Consider the following 21121-nt stretch of genomic DNA (forward strand, 5'->3'; position numbering starts at 1 on the left):
AATGTGTAGCTAAAGTAAAGTCTGTTTCTATTTTATCAAATAAAATAAGAGGAAAATAAAGATAAACCTCTTCCACTAAAAGTGAAAAATCAATACAACCGACTCAGCATCAGCCATAGATACAACCGTCCACCATTCAAAGGTTAGTGTCCCTGTGCAAATGTTTGTCTTGTAAAAAGCGACCGCTTAAATGACATAAATGTCTGCCGAACGACTGACAGTGTAAGCCTCGGAGGACCTACCAGACGCTTGTCCTTTGATCGTTCAACTGTCATACACGTTCTGGATCTACTGCCATCATGAAGCTGGGGATCCTGTTGTGTCTCCTCTTCCTAGTGGTGCTCATTCTACCTGCTCAGGTGTGTATCATGACATACGCTTTGGTGCTTTTGGTCACGCACTGACCTGGAAACCAGTGAACACCGGTGTTGAATCCTATTGAATTGGATTGCTCGTCCCTGTGTTTGACAATAAGTGTTATCTTCAATAAAAAAAAAGCTTAGTATTAAGCTTGAATGGATGTCCTGTCTTTTGTTTTATTGTAGGGGCCTACTTGAAAAAAAAAGAAAAGATAGATAAGCATTATGCAAGATGTTTAATGCATAACACATGCTGCATGATAACAATGTGATATACTTGCATTTTTCTTTATTTAGCCGAGAAAACACGGTCCCGGACACGGACACGGAGAGGGAAAGGAGGCCGAACACGGACACGGACATGGGCACGGGCACGGGCACGGGCACGGACGTGGACGTGGACACGGCGGCAAACACCACGGCAAACATGCAAAGAAGTACACAGGGGTTACAGAGCTTTTGGAAGGTATTGGCTTTCATTCTTGCTTTGCACCGGTTAGTATGAACTGCAGTGATATAAAGAAGATGTGTTCTCTCTGTTGCTTCGATAAATGTGCGAAAGCCACTGAGCCGCAAGCAAATATCGCACGTCTAAACACAAGCAACATGTGTTAGACCTTTTCTTCGAGGTCAGGGATGTCTTGGAAGAAGATGAAGAAGACGAAGAGGAAAGAGATATTTCTGACTGGCTCTTTGAACTTCAAGAGCCAGAAGGTGAGGCGGGGAGCCATTGGTGGCAGATCCATAAATGACCGGATCGTGTCTGATAATCCATATCTGATATAACATACAAATGGCTCCTGTGAACCTCTCGTCTCCTCACCTCTGTCTCGTCCGTATCCAAGGTAAATGCGACCCTAACCCGTGCAAAAACGGCGGCGTCTGTGAGGTGAAGGGAAAACGGAGGTTCAAATGTGACTGTCCCAAACCCTTCAAAGGCAAGAGGTGTGAAAGAGGTTAGTCCACAATTAAAACACACACATGCAAAATAGAAATAGCTCTTAGCTGATCATTTGATGATGTTGTATCCATAGGCCTTCATAATTTTTTTGTTCTTAATGATGCCAACAGCTCGAAGGATCTGCAAGAAGTGGACCTGTGGACGCGGGGAGTGCGGGCTTACCTCCAGTCCCCCGTTCTACGAGTGCAAATGCAAGCAGCCCTTCCAGCCTCCCCTCTGTAGGACAGGTAAGGCTTATCCTCTATCAGCTGCTAGTGTGATCCAAACCGCCTTCTTGCCTTCAATGTTTTCTCTTTTCTTCTCCTAGTTTCCCTGTGCAACCCCAACCCGTGTAAATTCAACGGCACATGCGTTCAGGACGGGACGGACTTCGACTGCATGTGCATGCCAGACTACAGAGGCCGCTTCTGCCAAGTCGGTAAATACTGAATCCTGCAAGGAGGTATTTTTACTGCACTGCATATTCCTCCATGTGGCTCATACTCTGACAAGGAGAGTGTATCTGTATGTGTGTGTGTGTGTGTGTGTGTGTGTGTGTGTGTGTGTGTGTGTGTGTTTGTGTGTGTGTGTGTGTGTGTGTTTGTTCATGTGAATGCCTACCTATGTTTGTGTGTGTGTATGTGAAGGCATTCATATGCCTTCGCACGTATGTGTGTTTGTATGTGTCTGTATGTGTATGTCTTTGTGTATGTTTGTATGTGTCTGCATGTGCATGCCTGCATGCCTCTGTGTGTGTGTGTGTGTGTGTGTGTGTGTGTGTGTGTGTGTGTGTGTGTGTGTTTGTGCGTGTGCATGCATTTGGTTTTTGTGGCGTCATAATCATACTATAACATGACTCCAGACCCCGATGACTGCTACGAGGGCGACGGCGAGGATTACCGCGGCAACGTGACCGAGACGGAGGACGGGGACGAGTGTCTCTACTGGAACTCCCACTTCATCCTGGAGAACGGCGCCAACCCCTTCAGCGACCTGGAGGACACAGACGGCTTGGGCCCACACAACTTCTGCAGGTCAGCTTCGATACCAGGAAAATAACCACAGCAGGGCGGATCGCAAACATGCACTTTGTAGCCGTGGAGTGGGAGCAGAGGTCCCACCAGGTAATGTTGCCTCACACATGTCGAACCTCCCCAGAAACCCAGACGGTGACACCAAGCCTTGGTGTTTCATCCGCAAGGGCCGCAAGCTACGGTGGGACTACTGCGACGTAGAGCAGTGTGCCGAACCCACAGGTAGGTCTGCGGGCCCCACTCCTCCACAACAACAACAACAACAACAACAACAACAACAACAACAACAACAACAACAACAACAACAACAACAACAACAACAACAACAACAACAACAACAACAACAACAACAACAACAACAACAACAACAACAACAACAACAACAACCACAACACTGTTTTGAACCTACTTCCAACTTAATGACCCTGGTGGCGAAAAGACCACTTACAAATTAAAAGCACTTCCAACTACCAACTTCCAACTACCTGTAGACATTTTGACTAGCACCCCCAATCCACGAATTGTCATTGATGGTTTTGCAATGCTTTTTAATAATGAATATCTCAGAGTAGAACATGAGAGAGATTTTAAAATATTTTTCCAAGGTTAGGGATGAAGTAATCCTAACCCCAACCCTTACCCTTTCCCCCAATGCATTCTGGGAATTTATCAAAATAATCCTTCCAAATCATGCTTCCAACTTCCAAATATGTCATTCCCCATGTGTGTTCTTTCTGTCGTAGTCGTACCCCCTACTGACGCCCTCCCGACTGATCCGATGCCCACCGGAGGCGTTCCTGGGCCCACCAAGCCTGGGCCCACCAAGCCTGGACCCACCAAGCCTGGGCCCACCAAGCCTGGGCCCACCAAGCCTGGACCCACCAAGCCTGGGCCCACCAAGCCTGAGGTCCCGACGAGTGCCCCTTCTGCTGAGCCCGCTACGATCCTTTCAACTACCAAAGGACCCGTCCTTCAGCCTACCCTCAGCGCCGCGGCAGAGCCTGGACAGTTCTCCACCTGTGGCATAGCACAGCCCAAGAAGTCCATCCAGCGCATCTACGGCGGTCTGAAGGCCATCCCCGGGGCCCTACCCTGGCAGGTGTCTCTGCAAGTCAGACCCAAAGGCAGTGCCCTGCCCTTCCGACACTCGTGTGGAGGGGTTCTGATCGAGAGCTGCTGGGTTCTGACCGCCGGCCACTGCATGTAAGTAGCGATATTCCGATAACATTTTCTCCTTCACGATACCGATTTCGATACCTGAACTTGAGTATCGGCCGAGACCAAGTATATACCGATACAGCATCTGGCAGCATTGCAACTACTAATAGGACTTGTTCTTATTGAAGGGTTATTTTACGATGACAGCAATGTTTAGTCTGTTCACTTGCTGTCAACATTTTTTTTTTGATACATTTGTATTCTTCCAGTTAAGTGTGAGCATCCATGTTTTTCCTTATTAACTCGAACACACGTAGCTCTTAGATGACGTGTTTCCCCTTCTGAATGTCCAAATCTGACCGTTAACGACCGCCGCATAACGCCGTAGTGTTTGTGATGTTCTGAACCTGTATAGTAAATGAGGAATGACGTGAATCACCGATACCCAATACTGCATTTTAGGCAGTATCAGAGGAATTTCCTGATACTGGTATCGGTATCAGAACAACTCTACATGTAAGCATGTTTTTTAATCGTCTTGATGACTGCCACTAGCGACAAGAAGCACGATATGGAAGCGGTATTGGGTACAGTGTCCCTGGGGATGGAGGAGTCCACGGAGCAAACCCTGCAGGTGGAGGAGGCCATCATCCACGAGAACTACAGAGAAACACCTTCGGCTGTCGAAAACGACATAGGTGACCCTATGACGCTTTTCTTTCAGATCAAACTCCCTGTTTACATTTCCATTACATTTAGAGCATTTAGCATGCGGTTTTATCCATAACGACTTGCAAAAAGTACAGGTGATGAATATCCGCGGTTTCACATTACGTGGGGAATTCTCTTGCAGCTCTGTTGAGGCTGAAGGGCGTGAACGGCTCTTGCGCTGAGGAGACCCAGTTTGTGAGGACCGCCTGTATGCCTGATGTCACAATGCCGGACGGCTCAGAGTGCACTATTTCTGGATGGGGTGCCACAGAGGACTGTGAGAGGGACTTTGTTATACAATTCAGATGCAATGCTTTCTATTGTTCCCAACACGTTCCCTTCAATATCCAAATTAACAATTCCAAAAAAATCAAAAACCTGGAACTTTTGATTTGATTTGACACCGAAACTTAAACCGTTTTGACAGTTTTGTAGAATGGGTTTCGCTTTGTGACCTACTTGCTCCTATTTGATTCACGACTGCCTTGGTTGCAGCGAAATATGGTTCTGACCACCTTCTGGATGCCAAAGTACTCCTCATCAACCAGGAGAAGTGCTCCAGCCCTACAGTATATAGCTCATCTGTGGGCCCCAGCATGTTCTGCGCTGGCTACCTGCAGGGAGGCGTGGACTCGTGTCAGGTGAGTCGGCAGCTATGATACTAAAGTCTAGTGCATGTGTATGTGCGTGTGCATGTGTGTGCGCCCTTCAGGGCAGTTTGGGAGTTGTTTGGGGTTAGACTCCCAGCCTAAAGATTCTGGCCTCCATCCCAAATATCTGTAGGCATCTTTGTGCTAACCCCTACTTGCTCCCAAACTAACATATATCTAAAAATTCCCATTGCGTAATTATGGATTAAGACATCTTCTGAAGAGTAACCCCACACCTTCAGTAGATAGTTAACGAATAGTTAGTATTATAATTATAGTTAATAAATTAGATGTCTCCTCCATGCTCTCAGGGTGATTCTGGTGGACCGTTGACATGTGAGCAGCACCAGGTCCAGGTAATCTACGGTCTGGTGAGCTGGGGGGACCAATGTGGCCGTGCAAACAAACCAGGGGTCTACACACGGGTTACAGACTACCTGGACTGGATCAAGTCAAAGACACAAACCGCGTAGGCGAAAAAAGCCAAGCGGCACATGGGTTGGAATGTGAACTTAGCCTGAACTCTGTATTTCCGGTCTTTTATGGCTAAGATGTATTTTGTATTTTGTTTCTAAAGGCCTTGTGGTTGTGTGTGTTTGAATGTAAAGAACCCTGATAAGACACTTCTATAAGCCAGTGGGTCTATGGAAAGGTGTCAGGTGAATTGACTTCACTCAGCACAAAATATAAATGGGATATAAAGAGTTGCATTTTGAAATAAACCTTCCCTGAGAAAAGAACCAGCGTCTATTTTTGGGGTAAACATGTTTTGTTTAATAAAAGCCATCTGAAAGTTGTAAATACAACAACAATAGAAGTCAGACATTTGCAACATAGAACATTTCAGTGACACACAATGAACAATAGGGTATCAAGTAACCTATGAACATGCAATTGGTCTATAGAGCATGGTGAATAGATCAATAGGACTTAGTGTTGTCTCAGTGTTGTCGATTAAAATGGTGGTAGTTGAACCACCCCTTATAACATCCGAAACGGTCACATTGAACAAGTTCCTCAGCCTTCATTCTCATCTGCGTATACGTTCCGGTCACTGGCGTCTCCGAGGCAAAACAGGCTGAGGGGCTGGCGGTTGACCCCGTTCACGTTGATACAAGGGTTGAACACGGGGAAGAGCGCCTCTGTGCCCTCCACGCGGTAACTCTCCAGCAGAGCCAGCATGTCGGCATCGTAGAAGGACAGCTCCCCCTGCTGGAGGTCGGCCAAAACGCCCAGCTTTCGGAGCGTCTTCCCTGGAACCGACAGCGGCTTTTCAAGGTTATCGTGGCACGACAGGTACTTCCCATCTCCGTGGTAGATGCACCATGACAACATGTCTCCCTTCACACCCGCGAGGGAGGCCTCGTCCTGCTTACTGGCCGGCCCCGTGGTCGCACCAATCAGCCAATAGGGTTTGTCCTGGATGATGACCTCCCAGTAGTGCCGGCCGGCTGTGAATCCCTCCTGGGCCAACACGCTGTACATGCAGTCGTAAGGCGTGAGAGCATTCTGGGTCTCATGGGGAGGTTGTCTGCGCCAGAACACCTGTTTCCTGTCCTGGGACACCTCCAGTCTGGGATGGGCCGTCTCCACGTCCAAAGAGGGGGAACACAGACCTGCAGATGAGACAAATGCTGACACCACCGCCGCTATGGGCGGGTGTACACAGGTGAGCCAGGGGACATGGAGCGGTGATCGGGATTTGAGGGCGATACTAACGGGACCACAAGCGAGGGAAGTGTGGGGACAAAGCCACCGAGAGGTCATCAACCAGCCTCTCCGCCGTCCTCATCCTCTGGGGGTCACACAGGTATCCGTCCACGCCCTGGATGGGTGGCAGATCCAGAGGGTTGCTACGACGACAAGATACACCATATACATCAGTGACAATCCGATGAGCTGTAAACAAAAGTTGCAGGGTTGAGGTGATGGAGAGAGAAGCCTGAACGAAATACACTCACCCTAGAGCTTGTGCTGTGATCCGCTGTTAAAAACAAACAGAAAACGTTTTGTCATTAGCTCGGCAGTGGAAGATCAGTGGAAGATCCCGATGAAAAAAGCATAGTACAATAAGCTCGAAAACAGATGTTCCAGGAGTTATGGTCCACCTGTAGAAAGGTCAGGTTGTTGGTTTCCTGCAGCAGCTGTCTGCTCTGGGCCCGGAGGCCGTCGGCCTCTTGGATCAGGGTCTCCATGGCGACCCTCTGTGTCTCCAGCCACTCCGTGGTGTATCTCTCCTCCGCGTCGATGATCTGCATCATGAGTCGCTCGTCTCCGTCCAAGACGGCTCGGATCCTGCCGTACTTGTCCGAGATTCTCTCCCGGAAATCTGCAGCCGAATCCTGACAAACAAACATACAAACAAACAAACAACAAAACAACGACAGTGATGATTTGGACCGTGTGGAATCAGGGGGTTGGTATTTTGTCTTCAACGTTGCATGCATTGTACCATTGTACCATTGTCTGTGTGTACAGCATCTCCAAGTCCTTGATAGCATGCTCTGCTTCACTTTTCCTCTCCAGCAGTTGACTCATAGTGGCCTCAAGCATGTTCTAAGAAAAAAGATGCAGCAGAATTTAAATCAGTCGCCAGTCAAAAAAGGGATAAGCCATTACAAGCCATTTTAAAATAGACCCTTTGGTGACAGCACATATGTCCAGAGTCCACTGAGAAACCAAGAAGGCTACCTGAAGGACTGACCAACTGGTAGGCCTATAATGTCACTATAGGGTTCGATTTTGTCGAGTTGTAATGACTTGTAATGGCTTATCCACATCACACCTGGTGCTAAAAAAGAACCCCCTTTACGGTGATCCTGGCCTCACCTTCAGGTCCGAGCAGGCCTCCTGGAGCTGGACGGCTCGGTGGTTCTTGTGCGAGCCGACCAGGACGCACAGACAGCACACAGGGACGCGGTCCTGCATGCAGAAGAGCTTCAGCTCCGAACGGTGCTCCCTGCACTTCAGGGACATGGGGTCCCCCGTCACGCCCACCACGGTGTGCTCCCGCAGTGCTGCCCTCTGCTGGTGCAGCAGAGCGTGCGCGCGGCACAGCGAGGCGTCGCAGGTGAGGCAGGTGCTCACGGCGACCGACCCCGCCGCCTCGATGCAGTGGTCACAGCCGATGGGCGGAGACGGTGGCGCCGATCCGCCGGGCGGTCCATGCGGCTGGCTCACCGTCGCGGTGCCGTTACAGGCCTGTGGACTGTGAGAGAGACTTCGTTATGAAACACAGATGCAATGCTTTCTTTTGTTCCCACTACATGACCGTTCCTCTCACACACTTTTGATTTTATTTGACACAGAAACATCCACCGGTTTGACAGTTTTGTAACGGGGGTTTCGCTTTGTAACCTACCGGCTCCTGTTTGATTCACTGCTGCCTTGGTTGCAGCCGTTGCAGGCCTGGTCCTTCACCTGGCTCTGCAGGTCTGTGTTAACCTCCAGAGGGACCCTGGAGGGGAAGATGATCTGACACTCTGGGCAGAAAAATGGCCCCTCCTCGGACACATCTGTGTTCCACACCGCCCGGATGCAGGTGAGGCAGAAGTTGTGGGCGCAGGGGAGCGACACAGGGTCCATGAAGAGGTCCTGGCAGATAGGACACTTGAGGGAGATCTCCACTGTCCCCATGGCTCTGCTTGGAGCTGCTTCCCCAGGTCCTGTTTGTTTGTTGTGCTGCTGGCTGGCCGGCTCATGAATAACTGATGGGTTTGTTTCACTAAGCACAACACTACGACTCACGTGCCCTCAGTATCGTGTTACTAAAGATGACCGGGGGGTTGCGTTTTAGCTCCACCTTACAATTTAGGAATTTAGGAAGAAAGATGATGGCTGAAAATGTTTGAAGAATGAGTAAACATAAACGTAGTTGGTTATTAAACCTTCTGGGAAGGTCCTAGTCGGTCAAAGCTTAAATATTTGTACAATTCAAAAACATATGCCCACATCAGCTACTGACTATGAGCCACCACTGGGAATAATCCAATGAATTATGAATGACATTATAGTTTTGTAAATGTTCAACGTTTATTAAAGATGGATGGCAATTCATTTGTAACCCTAACCTCCTTCACCATTTTGAAGTAAACTACAAACATTTCGCACAGTAATGGTTGTGTCTGTATGTATATATATATATATATATATATAAAAAATAAAAAATAAAAACATATATGTGTTTGTGTGGGTGCGCGCGCGTGTGTGTGTGTCTGATTCCACTTATGAATAAGATTGACACCCATCTTTAATGTACTTCATAAGATGCATTGTCTTACTTCAGATGACGCCTACTGGCTGCAGCGTGTTGCCAGATTGGGCGGGAAATCTGGCCCAATATGGCAACACTGCATGGACCACAGGTCGGCGCTGCTGGCGGCATTCGAGGCATGCTACGATCCCACAATGCAACACTCTGGTGTAAACTCATCCGAGCCACAGCCTCTTTCCGGTTCCTTTCAGTCGCCCGGCGCTAGTTGCGTGGTTATTCTCCTCACCGTTGACACCGATCATCTGGACAATACTGGAGTAATAGAGTCATCATGTCCTACCACGACGAGGAAGAGACCCCTGCGGTATATCTATTTTTTCATTCGTTTAATATACGGACACGGATCACCGTTTAGGTGGATAAAAACGATAGACTTGATAGCTAGCTCGTTAGCCTAGCCACCAGAGCATAATACAGTAGCTAGCATACGGTCTGTGAGGGTGTGAGGATAAACGTTCTGTGAGGATGATGAACGGTCTTTGAGCTGATGGGAATATAGTACATCTTTTCAAATCCTGTTCGTTAAATGTTAATGGAATGCAATTATACAGGGCTTTTCTAACGAGTGGCCACTCAAAGCGCTTTACAATTATTGATTGACATTCACCCATTCATGCGCACGTTCACACACCGAAGGCGGTGTCAACCATGCAAGGCTACGGCCAGCTCGTCGGGAGCAGTAATAGGGTGAGGTGTCCTGCACAGGGACACCTCGACACGCCAGGGGGAGCTGGGATTGAACTAGTAACCTTCCTGTTACCAGCCAACCCGCTCTACCTCCCGAGCCACAAGCAGCCCTGTTGTGTTTAATCGTATGAGTGACTCGTTTAAGGGCCATTTGTGTAAACAATGAGAGCCCAAGTAAGCTAGACCAGAATGCAATAGAAATAGAATATCCAAGGGATGGTGGTTTATTAATTTGACAGATCATTGTCTAATTACAGCCTGTTTTATTTGTCTACAGTACGACCCCTATGACTACGACACACAGGGTACTCACACAGGTCAGTAAACACATTCTCAACTTAATTGAGTACCCAAAAGCAAGTTTTTATTTTGTGGCACGTTATACTTATGGTCGGACTACGTTTCCATTGCAGGGGACCCTAAAGCAGATCTGGCTTATGAGAGGCAGTACGAGCAACAGACCTACAGCGTCATCCCCGAGGTGATCAAGAACTTCCTCCAGTATTTCCACAAAACCACCACAGACCTCATCGATCAGAAGGTGTACGAGCTTCAGGCCAACCGCGTGTCCAGTGAGAGCATCGAGCAGAAGATCTACGAGATACAAGATGTCTATGAGAACAGGTATATACCCATTAAACATCTTTCCTGGAATCATGGCTGATTGTCTTATCATCAGTGTTGAGTAAGGCTGGGGGTAAACGATTATTTATCAAACGATTAATCGGGCGATTAGTCGACTAATCTAATGACCAATTGGACGTTGTTTTTTTTTTCTGTTGCTCGATTAATAAAAACCATAATGTATCTCAAATAAATACCAAAAAATTCTTAATAATATACTTTATTTAATACGGAACCCGTAAAGGGACATGAAAATAATGTGTGCGCATACTCTCTTGCGCTCCGCCTCCAACTACGAGATGGTTAGTTACATCTTTCCTGCTGTCGGCTCCCAGACCGAGGAGCACAGGTGATACGTTCCCTCCAGGTCCGATGCGCTCTCGGGGGCATGACCCTTCACTTTGACCGACAGTGAGTCTGCTTATAGGTCGGAATATGATGGAATGAAGCGGCCACCGATTCTTGACAGGCTGGGTATTTTATTCTTACACACAACCGGACTCGTTCATGACTTCACTAGACTGACACGCACGCTATCGCTCGCTCTCCTCGCTCGTCCACCTACTCGCTGACGACACACACACACACACACACACACACACACACACACACACACACACACACTGCCAGTGATATGCGCACGATGTTTCCCCATGCTCATGAGATACTTTCTCGTGCGCACAAGATACTTTCTCGTTTGAGATGCTCCAACATTGCTGTCGTGCTCTTGTGATATGCCAACTCCATTTGGCAAAGAGTGCAAATCACAACACCTTTCCGTTTAGGACTTAACTTGAAGTATTTCCATACCTTTGATGATTTCGTGCGCGGACATTTTCCTTGATTGTGACTTTCGTCCATTTCTCCGTCGAAAATTGTCGACGGAGAAATTTGACGTCGACAAATTTTTGACGTTGATGCGTCGACGTCATCGACGCATCGCTACAGCTCTAGCGTTGAGGCTCTCTGATGCTGATGGTTAACTCATCTCCTACCTTTTCCCCGACCCCGCCAGTTGGAACAAGCTGACGGATCGCTTCTTCAAGACTTCCCCCTGGCCCGAAGCTGAGGCCATCGCTTCTCTCGTGGGCAATGGTGACGAGATTAATCTTTATAATCGCACACATTGAATGTTGTTCATGTCCAATGGCTTATTTGTTGAAATCCTTAGTAGTAAAACTTTCAGCAAGCATGCAGAAAAAGATTACGTAAGAAGTCTCTTCAGCCAAATCGGTTTTAAATGTATCTTCACAGTATGTGTGTAGGCTTGTGACTCAAAGCTAGCACTGTTAATGATGTCTGTTAAATAATGCACTGTTAAATAATTGTCCACCTCATCCTTCAGATGCCGTCTTCATCATCCTGTATAAGGAGTTGTACTATAGACACATCTACGCCAAAGTCAGCGTGAGTGACCACTTTTAGCGACTCACCTCACCTCGTATGATACCCGTAGCTCAAATTGAGAGGACATCCATGAACCATGCCTGTAAACTAACATCACTGCATCAATTATCTTTTTCTCTAGGGCGGACCCACTCTGGACCAGAGATTTGAGTCATATTACAATTACTGCAACCTCTTCAACTACATTTTGAGTAAGTTAACATGGGTTTTCCCATACCGTTCATGAACCGATGGCAGTGTTGTTTCATAATGTGGTTCCAGTGAATTAAAGGTGTGTGTGTCATGCAGATGCCGATGGCCCCGCCCCTCTGGAGCTTCCCAACCAGTGGCTTTGGGACATCATCGATGAGTTTATTTATCAGGTATACCTCTTTTTATACTATTGTTATTGCAAATATATATATATTTTTTTATATTTAGTTTTTTCACGGGAGTTTTGTGAAACGCTCTGTTTCCATTCTCTCAACAGTTCCAGTCGTTCAGCCAGTACCGCTGCAAGACGGCCAAGAAGTCAGAGGAAGAGATTGAGTTCCTGAGGAGCAACCCCAAGATCTGGAACGTCCACAGCGTCCTCAACGTTCTCCACTCGCTGGTGGACAAGAGTAACATCAACGGCCAGCTGGAGGTCTACACCAGTGGAGGTAAAGACCGCTCTGGAATATACTTGGTGTGTCATTTCCATTGAGATAGAGATGCTCATAGGAAATCTTTGTTGATGTTTGAATTGAATAAATGCAGAGGTTGGGTCAGGACATAGCTTTTCAAAAAGTGAATTGCGGAGGTAAAGGTAGCTTGCCTTCAGTGATATTTGAGTCTGTCAAAGATCAGCTGTCAATCATGTAAACTACATTGAACACACACACTCAGTCACTCACACAATCAAACACACACGCATGCACGCGCATGCTTAATTTAGAATTATTTGAACCATGGTTAACCCAATTTGGGAGTCAACGACAGTACACCTTTCCTTCAGTGTGACCTTGATGTTTGTGTGTTTTCCGGGGACAGGTGACCCAGAGAGTGTGGCCGGGGAGTACGGGCGCCACTCCCTCTACAAGATGCTGGGCTACTTCAGCCTGGTGGGGCTGCTGAGGCTCCACTCCCTCCTGGGGGATTACTACCAGGCCATCAAGGTCCTGGAGAACATTGAGCTCAACAAGAAGGTAGAGCCCAAGCCCCTGTCTGAAGGGCCTCACCCATCTACCATACGGGTCACAGCCTCCCCCTTATCGCCCCCCCCCCCTCACCCTCTTACGCATTTTTTGTATGCTGTACGTCCTGGCACTTAAAAATAGTACTTAGGATCATGCAGTATCTTATCCTAGCTATCTTTGTTGTTTAAAGGGAATGGGTTAACCTAACAATTGTTAGTGCTTGGCAGCTGTTTCTATGAACATCCTTACTGTACCGACAGCGATATATTGTCTTTCTTCTGATAAATGTACTCATTCTTAGTAGCTTTGAATAAAATCATCTGCTAAATGTAATGTAAATGTTGAGGGATAAGCGGCAGTGTGAAGGTTTCCTCCTTCCTCTGGGTTCTCTCCCACAGCCTCCCTGACCCCATTGTTTCATCTCCTGTTTCTCCTCCCCAGAGTATGTACTCGCGTGTGCCCGAGTGCCAGATCACCACCTACTACTATGTGGGCTTCGCCTACCTGATGATGAGGAGGTACCAGGACGCCATCCGCGTGTTCGCCAACATTCTGCTGTACATCCAGAGGACCAGGAACATGTTCCAGAGGTCCACTTACAAATACGAGATGGTCAGTGTTTACCACTGCTGCTGCGTGGTAGCAAGGCTTTTGGATTTAAAGGGGTGATATTAGGTCACACGGTGATAGTGTAGCCTAACAATTGTTAGTGCTTGGCACTTAGTTGTATAAAACATCCTTACTGGACGGCCAGCGATATGTTATTGTTTCTCTTTCTTCTGACAAATGTATTTATTGTATGTCTTTGGATAAAAGCGTCTACTAATTGTGATTATCCATTACAAGCCGTTTAAAAATCATCCCTTTCCTGCGTTTTAGTGACATCAGAATTGGGCGTGTCCACCTTGATGCATGACGAATAGGCATGTAATGGCTAATCACACTCGATAGCATAACATCCCCCCTTTAACTCTGGACTTTATACTTTGTAAAATGTTTATAGGGTTACCTATAAAAACCCTTTAATAATGCAGAACAAAATGCCAGTGTACGGTTCAGAGATGTTTGGCTTCTCAGTTACTGTATCTTTTAAATACCCAAAATGTCCTGAAACGCTCCTTCCCTGTGGGTCTCTTGAGTCTGTATGATTCTGAACATGGCTGTCCGTCCGTCCCCTCAGATCAACAAGCAGAACGAGCAGATGCATGGCCTGCTGGCCATCGCCCTCACCATGTACCCCATGCGAATCGACGAGAGCATTCACACCCAGCTCAGGGAGAAGTACGGGGACAAGATGCTGCGCATGCAGAAGGGGTGAGGAGGCCACTCATCACACACGGGGTGAAGCCATCACGTCTTCAGCCCTCGTCTGAACTCTATAGCTTGTCTGTCGCTATATTACTGTGGATGTATCTTTAGAGATGTTCCGATACCATCTTTTTTTCTTTCCATATACTAGGGCTTTGACTCCGATCTTCGTGATTCGAATATAATTAGAATATCAAAACATAAATCAAAATTCTAACGAATATTAGGCAGCCCTTAATATTCAAACCTGTTATGGGCAGGCCAAGAGGGAGAGACGTCGGAGAACCTGACGCAATCTATTCATAATATTGTAATGACCACGGAAGAGGCAGTGAATGAAGTATTGATTAGACAGCGATTTATTAGAAACCTAATAAACCGTTGGAACATGCAAGACCGGTAACCATAGCAACGCCGGTAAACAAACCTCGCAAAGCCCAATCCAGGGCTGAATCCGAATACTCATACTAGTATGCATTTTGTAGTACGCCACAAATATAGCGCGTCCGAATGCTCAGTACGCATTGTGTACTACCGCCACAGTATACAACGGTAGGTCACTACGCTATCCCACAATGCAACCGGAGTCTGGTAAAGAACGAAGAAGAGATGGCTGACCCGACACTACCAACAGCGGCTTAGAAAGACGTTGTAGAAAGCGGCGAAAAAAAGAGACATTAAAAAGAGTAAAAGAGTAAAGTAAGTAATTAAGTAAAAATATACATTTTTAATTTAATAGCAACGATGACAAGACGGAAAACAGGTAACTTATCAAGGTAATTTTGCCGGCATCTGAGGGGAGATGCGTCATCTACAAACATCCGGTGGAGTTTCGGCGGTGTTCGGAAGCGTTCAGTGGCGTTCTACGTAGACCGTACTACACTGTGAAGTGTAGTACGGTGAACAGAAATAGTATGTACTAAGTATTCGGATTCAGCCCAGGTCTTACTGAAGGCATTTAAAGGGTCAAAATATTATTAATAAATATTAGAATATATTTGAATATTAATATTAATAAAGAAACAAACTTCGAATATGATTTTTGGGCAAAAGTCAAAGCCCTACCATATACCGATTCTGATTCCTGAATTTGAGTATCGGCCGATACCGACACAGCATCTAGCATTATAACTACTAATGGCACTTGTTCTTATTGAAGGGTTCTTTTACGATGACAGCGATGTAAAGTCGGTTCCCTTACTGTCAAAAATAAAATCAGAACTAGATCATTTACATTTATAACCTATCATTCTAGCAATATATTTGTATTCTTGTCATTTAGCGTCCAAGCATCCGTGTGTTCCGTCTTCCGAAGACGCGTTTCCCATTACGACTTTCCACCTCCAACAGTTAACATATGCGGCATAACTCTGTAGTGTTTGTTATGTGGCCTTCCTTTTAATTACAAATTGTATCTTACTATAATATTGATTGTTTTTGGTGTTTCCCATCCTCACCTGTAGGTGGCATTGAATAAGACGGTGTTCGAATCCTAAAACATGAACAATGTGTTCTAACGGCGCCTTTGTCCTTGTCCTCCCCAGAGACCTGCAGGTGTTTGAGGAGCAGTTCAGCTTCGCCTGCCCCAAGTTCCTGTCGCCGGTGGTGCCCAACTACGACAACGTGCACCCCAACTACCACAAGGAGCCCTTCCAGCAGCAGCTCAAGGTGTTCGCTGAGGAGGTCCAGCAGCAGGCCCAGCTGTCCACCATCCGCAGGTAGGGGGCGCTGAATCCCCACACAACACGTGCAAACACTGCTATGATGATTGTTATAGTGTTTAAATGTGGGCCATAGTGTTTACCTGTGGTCGATAGGGTTTACATGTGGTCCATAGTGTTTAAATATGGTCGATAGTGTTTAAATGTGGTCGATAGTGTTTACATGTGGTCGATATTGTTTAAATGTGATCGACAGTGTTTAAATATGGTCGATAGTGTTTAAATGTTCTATTCCCTCACTCTCCACCTCATCCCTAACTCTCCACCTCAAGCTGGTGTGTAGTGAGCGTTCTGGCGCCGATTGGCTGCCGTGCATCACCCAAGTGGGTGCTACATATTGGTGGTGGTTAGTGAGGTCCCCCCTTCACTTTAGGCGTCTTTGAGTGTTATTAATTATTATTATTCTTCATGTTTAACCTCTGTTTTCCTTTTATTCCTAGTCTGTTTTACATAGTTTTGAATGATGACTATATGCTCTGTAAGGTGACCTTGGGTGTCTTGAAAGGCGCCTCTAAATTAAATGTATTATTATTATTATTATTATTATTGTGGTGTTTCAGTCAAACTTGGCTGTTGCCGTCAGACTGGGGTGTCGGCATTAAACTGTGGCGTCGCCATTCAACGTTTCCATCGGCTCTTGTAATCAAATGGGATATTGGCACTTGCGGTGCAAAATTAACGTGGTGTTTTAATATGCAACCCTGAATTTTCGTTTGCGAAATGGTCCCATTTATCCGCCAGGGGACAGCTGTTACTTTAAGACCTCAGGCCTCCTCGCTTCACTCTTATTCAGTTTACTGAATTCATTGAATGACACTGAGGGGTCGGCTTAGCTCAGGAGGTAGAGCAGTTGTCTTGTAACCGAAAGGTAGCTAGTTCGATCCTCAGTGTTGATGTGTCCCTGAGCAAGACACTTAACCCTAACTGCTCCTGACGAGCTGGCTGTCGCCTTGCATGGTTGACTCTGCCGTCGGTGTGTCAATGTGTGTATTAACCGATGTAAGTCGCTTTGGATAAAAGCGTCTGCTAAATGCCCTAATTGTAATTGCATGAGCCCCTGGTTGGCGTTATAGTGGGGTGGTGAACCACACCCATGTATAACAGTTTTTGTGTTTGCTTGCCTCAGCTTCCTGAAGCTGTACACCACCATGCCAGTGGCCAAGCTGGCGGGCTTCCTGGACATGTCGGAGCAGGAGTTCCGCATCCAGCTGCTGGTCTTCAAGCACAAGATGAAGAACCTGGTGTGGACCAGCGGCATCTCCGCCCTGGACGGAGAGTTCCAGTCTGCCTCCGAGGTGGACTTCTATATCGACAAGGTGTGTGTTTGGGTTCAGCCAGGGCAATTGTCTCTATGAACATCCTTACAGTGCCAACAGCGATATATGGTTGTTTCTCTTTCTTCTGACAAATGTACTTATTCTAAGTACCTTGTGTGTGTTTTTTGAATGCACTGTTTAACACTGTTTTTCCCTCCTTGATGTTGGCCTCCAGGACATGATCCACATCGCTGACACCAAGGTCGCCCGTCGCTATGGAGACTTCTTCATCAGACAGATCCACAAGTTTGAGGAAGTAAGTGGATCTACTTGTACTGGTCATTAAAGCAGCACTATGAGCCTCCCACACTTTGTTACTGGTACTCTACTCTAAACCAGTACCGTGAGCCTCCCTAGTGTTGGTGCTTGTACTGGTACTGTTAACCTCCCATGTGTTGGTGCCAGCATGGCGGTTAACGTCTCCCTTCTCTTCTCTCTGCAGTTGAACAGGACCCTGAAGAAGATGGCCGCCGGTGGGACCACCACGGCCGCTGCCACCACCGCTACCGCCGCCGCCGCCGCCGCCGTCGCCGTAGTCGCAGCCACTGCCACAATAGCCGGGACCGCCACGGCCCGGTGAGGGTAGAGAGACCCTCGGAGAGACCACCACGGAGAACACCACGCCTGATTGATAAATCGCTTTTCTATCCCAGTTGAAAACCAATAAAATATAGAGGTGTGCTGGTATTCAATTGTCTTGATTTATTTCCACTCTCACCCCGGTTCGACCCCGCTAAAATCTCGATTCACTGAGTATTTACGTTGTCAGAATCATTTGTTTGGAGACCAGCGTTTTATTCAGTTATTTACGATAGATTGCATATTTGTGCTTTTATCTGTGCTACAGCATGCTCTCTCTCGATTGACCCAAGTCTCCGCAAGTTGCATATTTATTTTATTACACATCTTCAAACAACATTTGCCAACACAAATTCCACGGGCCTGGGGGACAATGATTGAAAAAAAAAAAAAAAAAGGTACAAAATGGGGGTTATAAAACACCACCAGTGGGCAACCGACGCTTTACACAGGCCGACCCGACAACACGATCACCGTAGCACAATGTACACACTCCAAACATCCACAACTGATCTCAACAGTTTTGGTAAGCCAGCATTTTCTTCCAAAAATATTTTTTAATCCTGTTACACTTACTTTTTTATATTTTTTATCAAATAAAAAAATAAAGCAAAAACTGCTCATTTTGAGCATTGATTATTTTACACCAGCAGGTGGCAGTGTTTTTCTTTTAGTGAACATAGGGCCTTCTCCAGTGTTAGTTGTTTACCCCAGGTCGGTACAGGGCTTAAATCTTTTTTTGCTGTGGCCCATCTTCACATTATCTTGTCCATGTTTTTTTTTATTAAGAGATCAAGTCTCTCGAGCAACAGTGAGTGGTCTCCTTGAACACCATTGGTTGATTCTGTCCAATAGAACGCAGGCGTGGCTAATGGCAGAATCTGTCGAACCCTGGCCCCCTGCTGAAGAATCGTCCTTCTCAATCTCAACAGGACTTGACATCACTTAGGAAGGTTTACATCGGAGCCTCTTGGTACGAAACAAAGAACGCGATCGAGAAACCGTTATTGTGTATAGTTCTGAGCGTTGATCTGAAACATCGGCTCCTTTTTATCGACATGTAGTCCTCGCATCCACAGGTGTTCAATAATGATTGTTTCCTCATATCAATTAAAAAAATCGAAAGATTTGTGTGACTGTCCGACCCCTTGAATGGCCATTCGCTGGTGCGCCTGTGCTACCGTCTGTGTGTCTGCATGCTTGCGTGAGTGTGTGCAGTCCGAAAGATCGAGTGGGGACGTTAAGAGATGGAGCGCCATGGAGACCGTCTTGCGTTGATCGCTTAGCAACATCGGGTTCAGCTTCCTGTCCGTCTCCTGCTTGGCTGTGTCTCCGGGTCGAACCGTGAGCCAAGTAGCCACAGTAACCACCAACTGAACCGTCTGACGTCTTCAAGTGGCACCACGAGTTAAGCATCAAACTCACTCCCTGCCTACCTTGTGCTCCCTCCCCTCTTCCTCCCCTTTGCCAAGTACCCAGGGAGGTCCGTCTCATCTGCTTTTCATCCAACGCTTTCTAAACGACTCCCACCCCTCCCACGATGGACGCCCTGTGTGGGCTGGAACAGGGATGAGGGCTGAGTGGGTGGGTGGGGTTACTGGGTGGGGCTTCCCTCAAGGACACAAACACACGGCGGGGCTCTCAGACCAGCGAGGCCTCGGCTAGTCATAACTCGGTGACCTCCAGGGGGCTGCCGGACAGGGGGTGGGCGCCCTTGTTGCGGTGCAGCGGCGTGGACTTGGCCGACTCGGTGCGGGCGTTGCGCTCGGCGTACGGCGAGCCGCCGTCGCTGTCGGCGTTCAGCGCCTCCAGGGAGCGCGCCAGCGCCCGCTGGTCGTCCTCGGGCAGGCTGTTGTGGTCCGAGGTCAGCAGCGTGCCCGTGCTGCCGTGCACCACGTGCACGCCCTCGGGACCCCGCATCTCGAGCGGGAGCTTGTGCTTGAAGCGCAGCGTGCCACGCCCGCCGCCACCGGAGCTCAGGCGGTCCTCGTCCTCCTCGTCCAGGTCGCTCTGGATCAGCTGGGAGCCGGGGGAGGGACCAGGAAACAGGAAGTACAGTTAGACAGGGAGCAGGCGGGATCAGAAGGGAGGAACAGGAAACAGAGAGTACAGTTAGAGAGGGAGCAGGCGGGATCAGAGGGCGGGAACAGGAAACAGAAAGCAGAGTTAGAGAGAGAAAAAGGAAATACATCCAGAGAGGGGAACATAAGTCCTGCTTGGGTTGTTTCAGACTGAAGGCCACACTTTGGATGAACTAGAATAGAGTAAACATTGGAGGTGACATACAAATAGTGTCATGTAGAGAAGTTGTAAGGTGCCCGTGAGGAAGATATGGTTCAGGTTCACAGAGCTCAGGAAAGTGAAAAGAAGTGAGAAGAGGGGATTTGTCATGTACACCATACGCAAGTCGTAAGCAAGGATTCATTGCAGAGTGAGAGAGTAGTTGGATTACAGTCTAGAACACAATAACCAGCATTGGCTAAACCTGAATCAGACTTGTTCCCACAATATCCTCATTTTGTTAAAATACTGTTAATAATATTTGTTTTAATAAGATACATTCGTCTGATTGCATGATTCATGAAATGTCTTAAATTGTACGTTGTGGCAAGTCCTAATCATCTCATATATTGTTCTGTCAAGATCTGCATGATCGTTGATTATGTTGAGCTCAGGTCTACTGTTACCCCCTATGTTTTATTCGATACTTTTCAACAGTGTTACCCCTTATGGGTTTTTCATGACCACAGATAAAAAACGACAGTTTTTTTTACGTTTCATTTGATAAAAACGACAGTGTTACCCCTTATGTATTTTTCCCATGATGACTGATGAAAAACAACAGTGTTACCCCTTATATTTTATTTGACAAAGACAACAGTGTTACCCCTTGTGTTTTTTTCATGACGACCAATAAAAAACAACAGTGTTACCCCTTATGTTTTTATTCATGACGACCAATAAAAACAACAATGTTACCCCTTATGTTGTTTTTCATGACGACCAATAAAAAACTGACAACAGTGTTACCCCTTATGTTTTTTTTTCATGACGACCAATAAAAAAACAACAGTGTTACCCCTTACGTTTTTTTCATGACGACCAATAAAAAACAACAGTGTTACCCCTTATGTTTTTTTTCATGACGACCAATAAAAAAAGGAACAGTGTTACCCCTTATGGTTTTTTTCGTGACT

The 21121-nt window shown here is 46.9% G+C and overlaps 3 protein-coding genes across 3 annotated transcripts in view; 2 read left to right on the forward strand and 1 right to left on the reverse strand.

The window, feature by feature from the left end:
* Nucleotides 1-139: 139 nt before the first annotated feature.
* Nucleotides 140-5592, forward strand: habp2 (hyaluronan binding protein 2). The gene is made up of 13 exons (XM_060072615.1): nucleotides 140-359; nucleotides 657-825; nucleotides 975-1073; nucleotides 1205-1315; nucleotides 1431-1547; nucleotides 1628-1738; nucleotides 2162-2333; nucleotides 2458-2555; nucleotides 3077-3536; nucleotides 4047-4189; nucleotides 4345-4479; nucleotides 4698-4843; nucleotides 5164-5592. Exons 1-13 carry the CDS (start codon nucleotides 300-302, stop codon nucleotides 5323-5325), a joined length of 1983 nt encoding a protein of 660 aa, XP_059928598.1. The 5' UTR covers nucleotides 140-299; the 3' UTR covers nucleotides 5326-5592.
* Nucleotides 5593-9248: 3656 nt separating this feature from the next.
* On the forward strand, nucleotides 9249-18032 carry eif3s6ip (eukaryotic translation initiation factor 3, subunit 6 interacting protein). The gene is made up of 15 exons (XM_060073980.1): nucleotides 9249-9429; nucleotides 10090-10129; nucleotides 10226-10436; nucleotides 11452-11531; nucleotides 11782-11843; nucleotides 11965-12034; nucleotides 12132-12205; nucleotides 12313-12484; nucleotides 12855-13009; nucleotides 13442-13612; nucleotides 14181-14314; nucleotides 15853-16026; nucleotides 17156-17345; nucleotides 17521-17601; nucleotides 17788-18032. The coding sequence occupies exons 1-15, from the start codon at nucleotides 9397-9399 to the stop codon at nucleotides 17923-17925; spliced, it is 1785 nt and encodes a 594-aa protein (XP_059929963.1). The 5' UTR covers nucleotides 9249-9396; the 3' UTR covers nucleotides 17926-18032.
* Nucleotides 18033-18223: 191 nt separating this feature from the next.
* The window catches only part of cdh23 (cadherin-related 23), a 160408-nt gene continuing 157510 nt past the window's right edge, over nucleotides 18224-21121 (reverse strand). The window contains 1 exon segment of the mRNA XM_060073834.1: nucleotides 18224-19943. Coding sequence (XP_059929817.1) covers nucleotides 19590-19943 — 354 coding nt within the window. The 3' untranslated portion in view covers nucleotides 18224-19589.

The sequence above is a fragment of the Gadus macrocephalus genome, chromosome 15 (genome assembly GCF_031168955.1).
Source record: "Gadus macrocephalus chromosome 15, ASM3116895v1".
Lineage (NCBI taxonomy): Eukaryota > Metazoa > Chordata > Actinopteri > Gadiformes > Gadidae > Gadus > Gadus macrocephalus.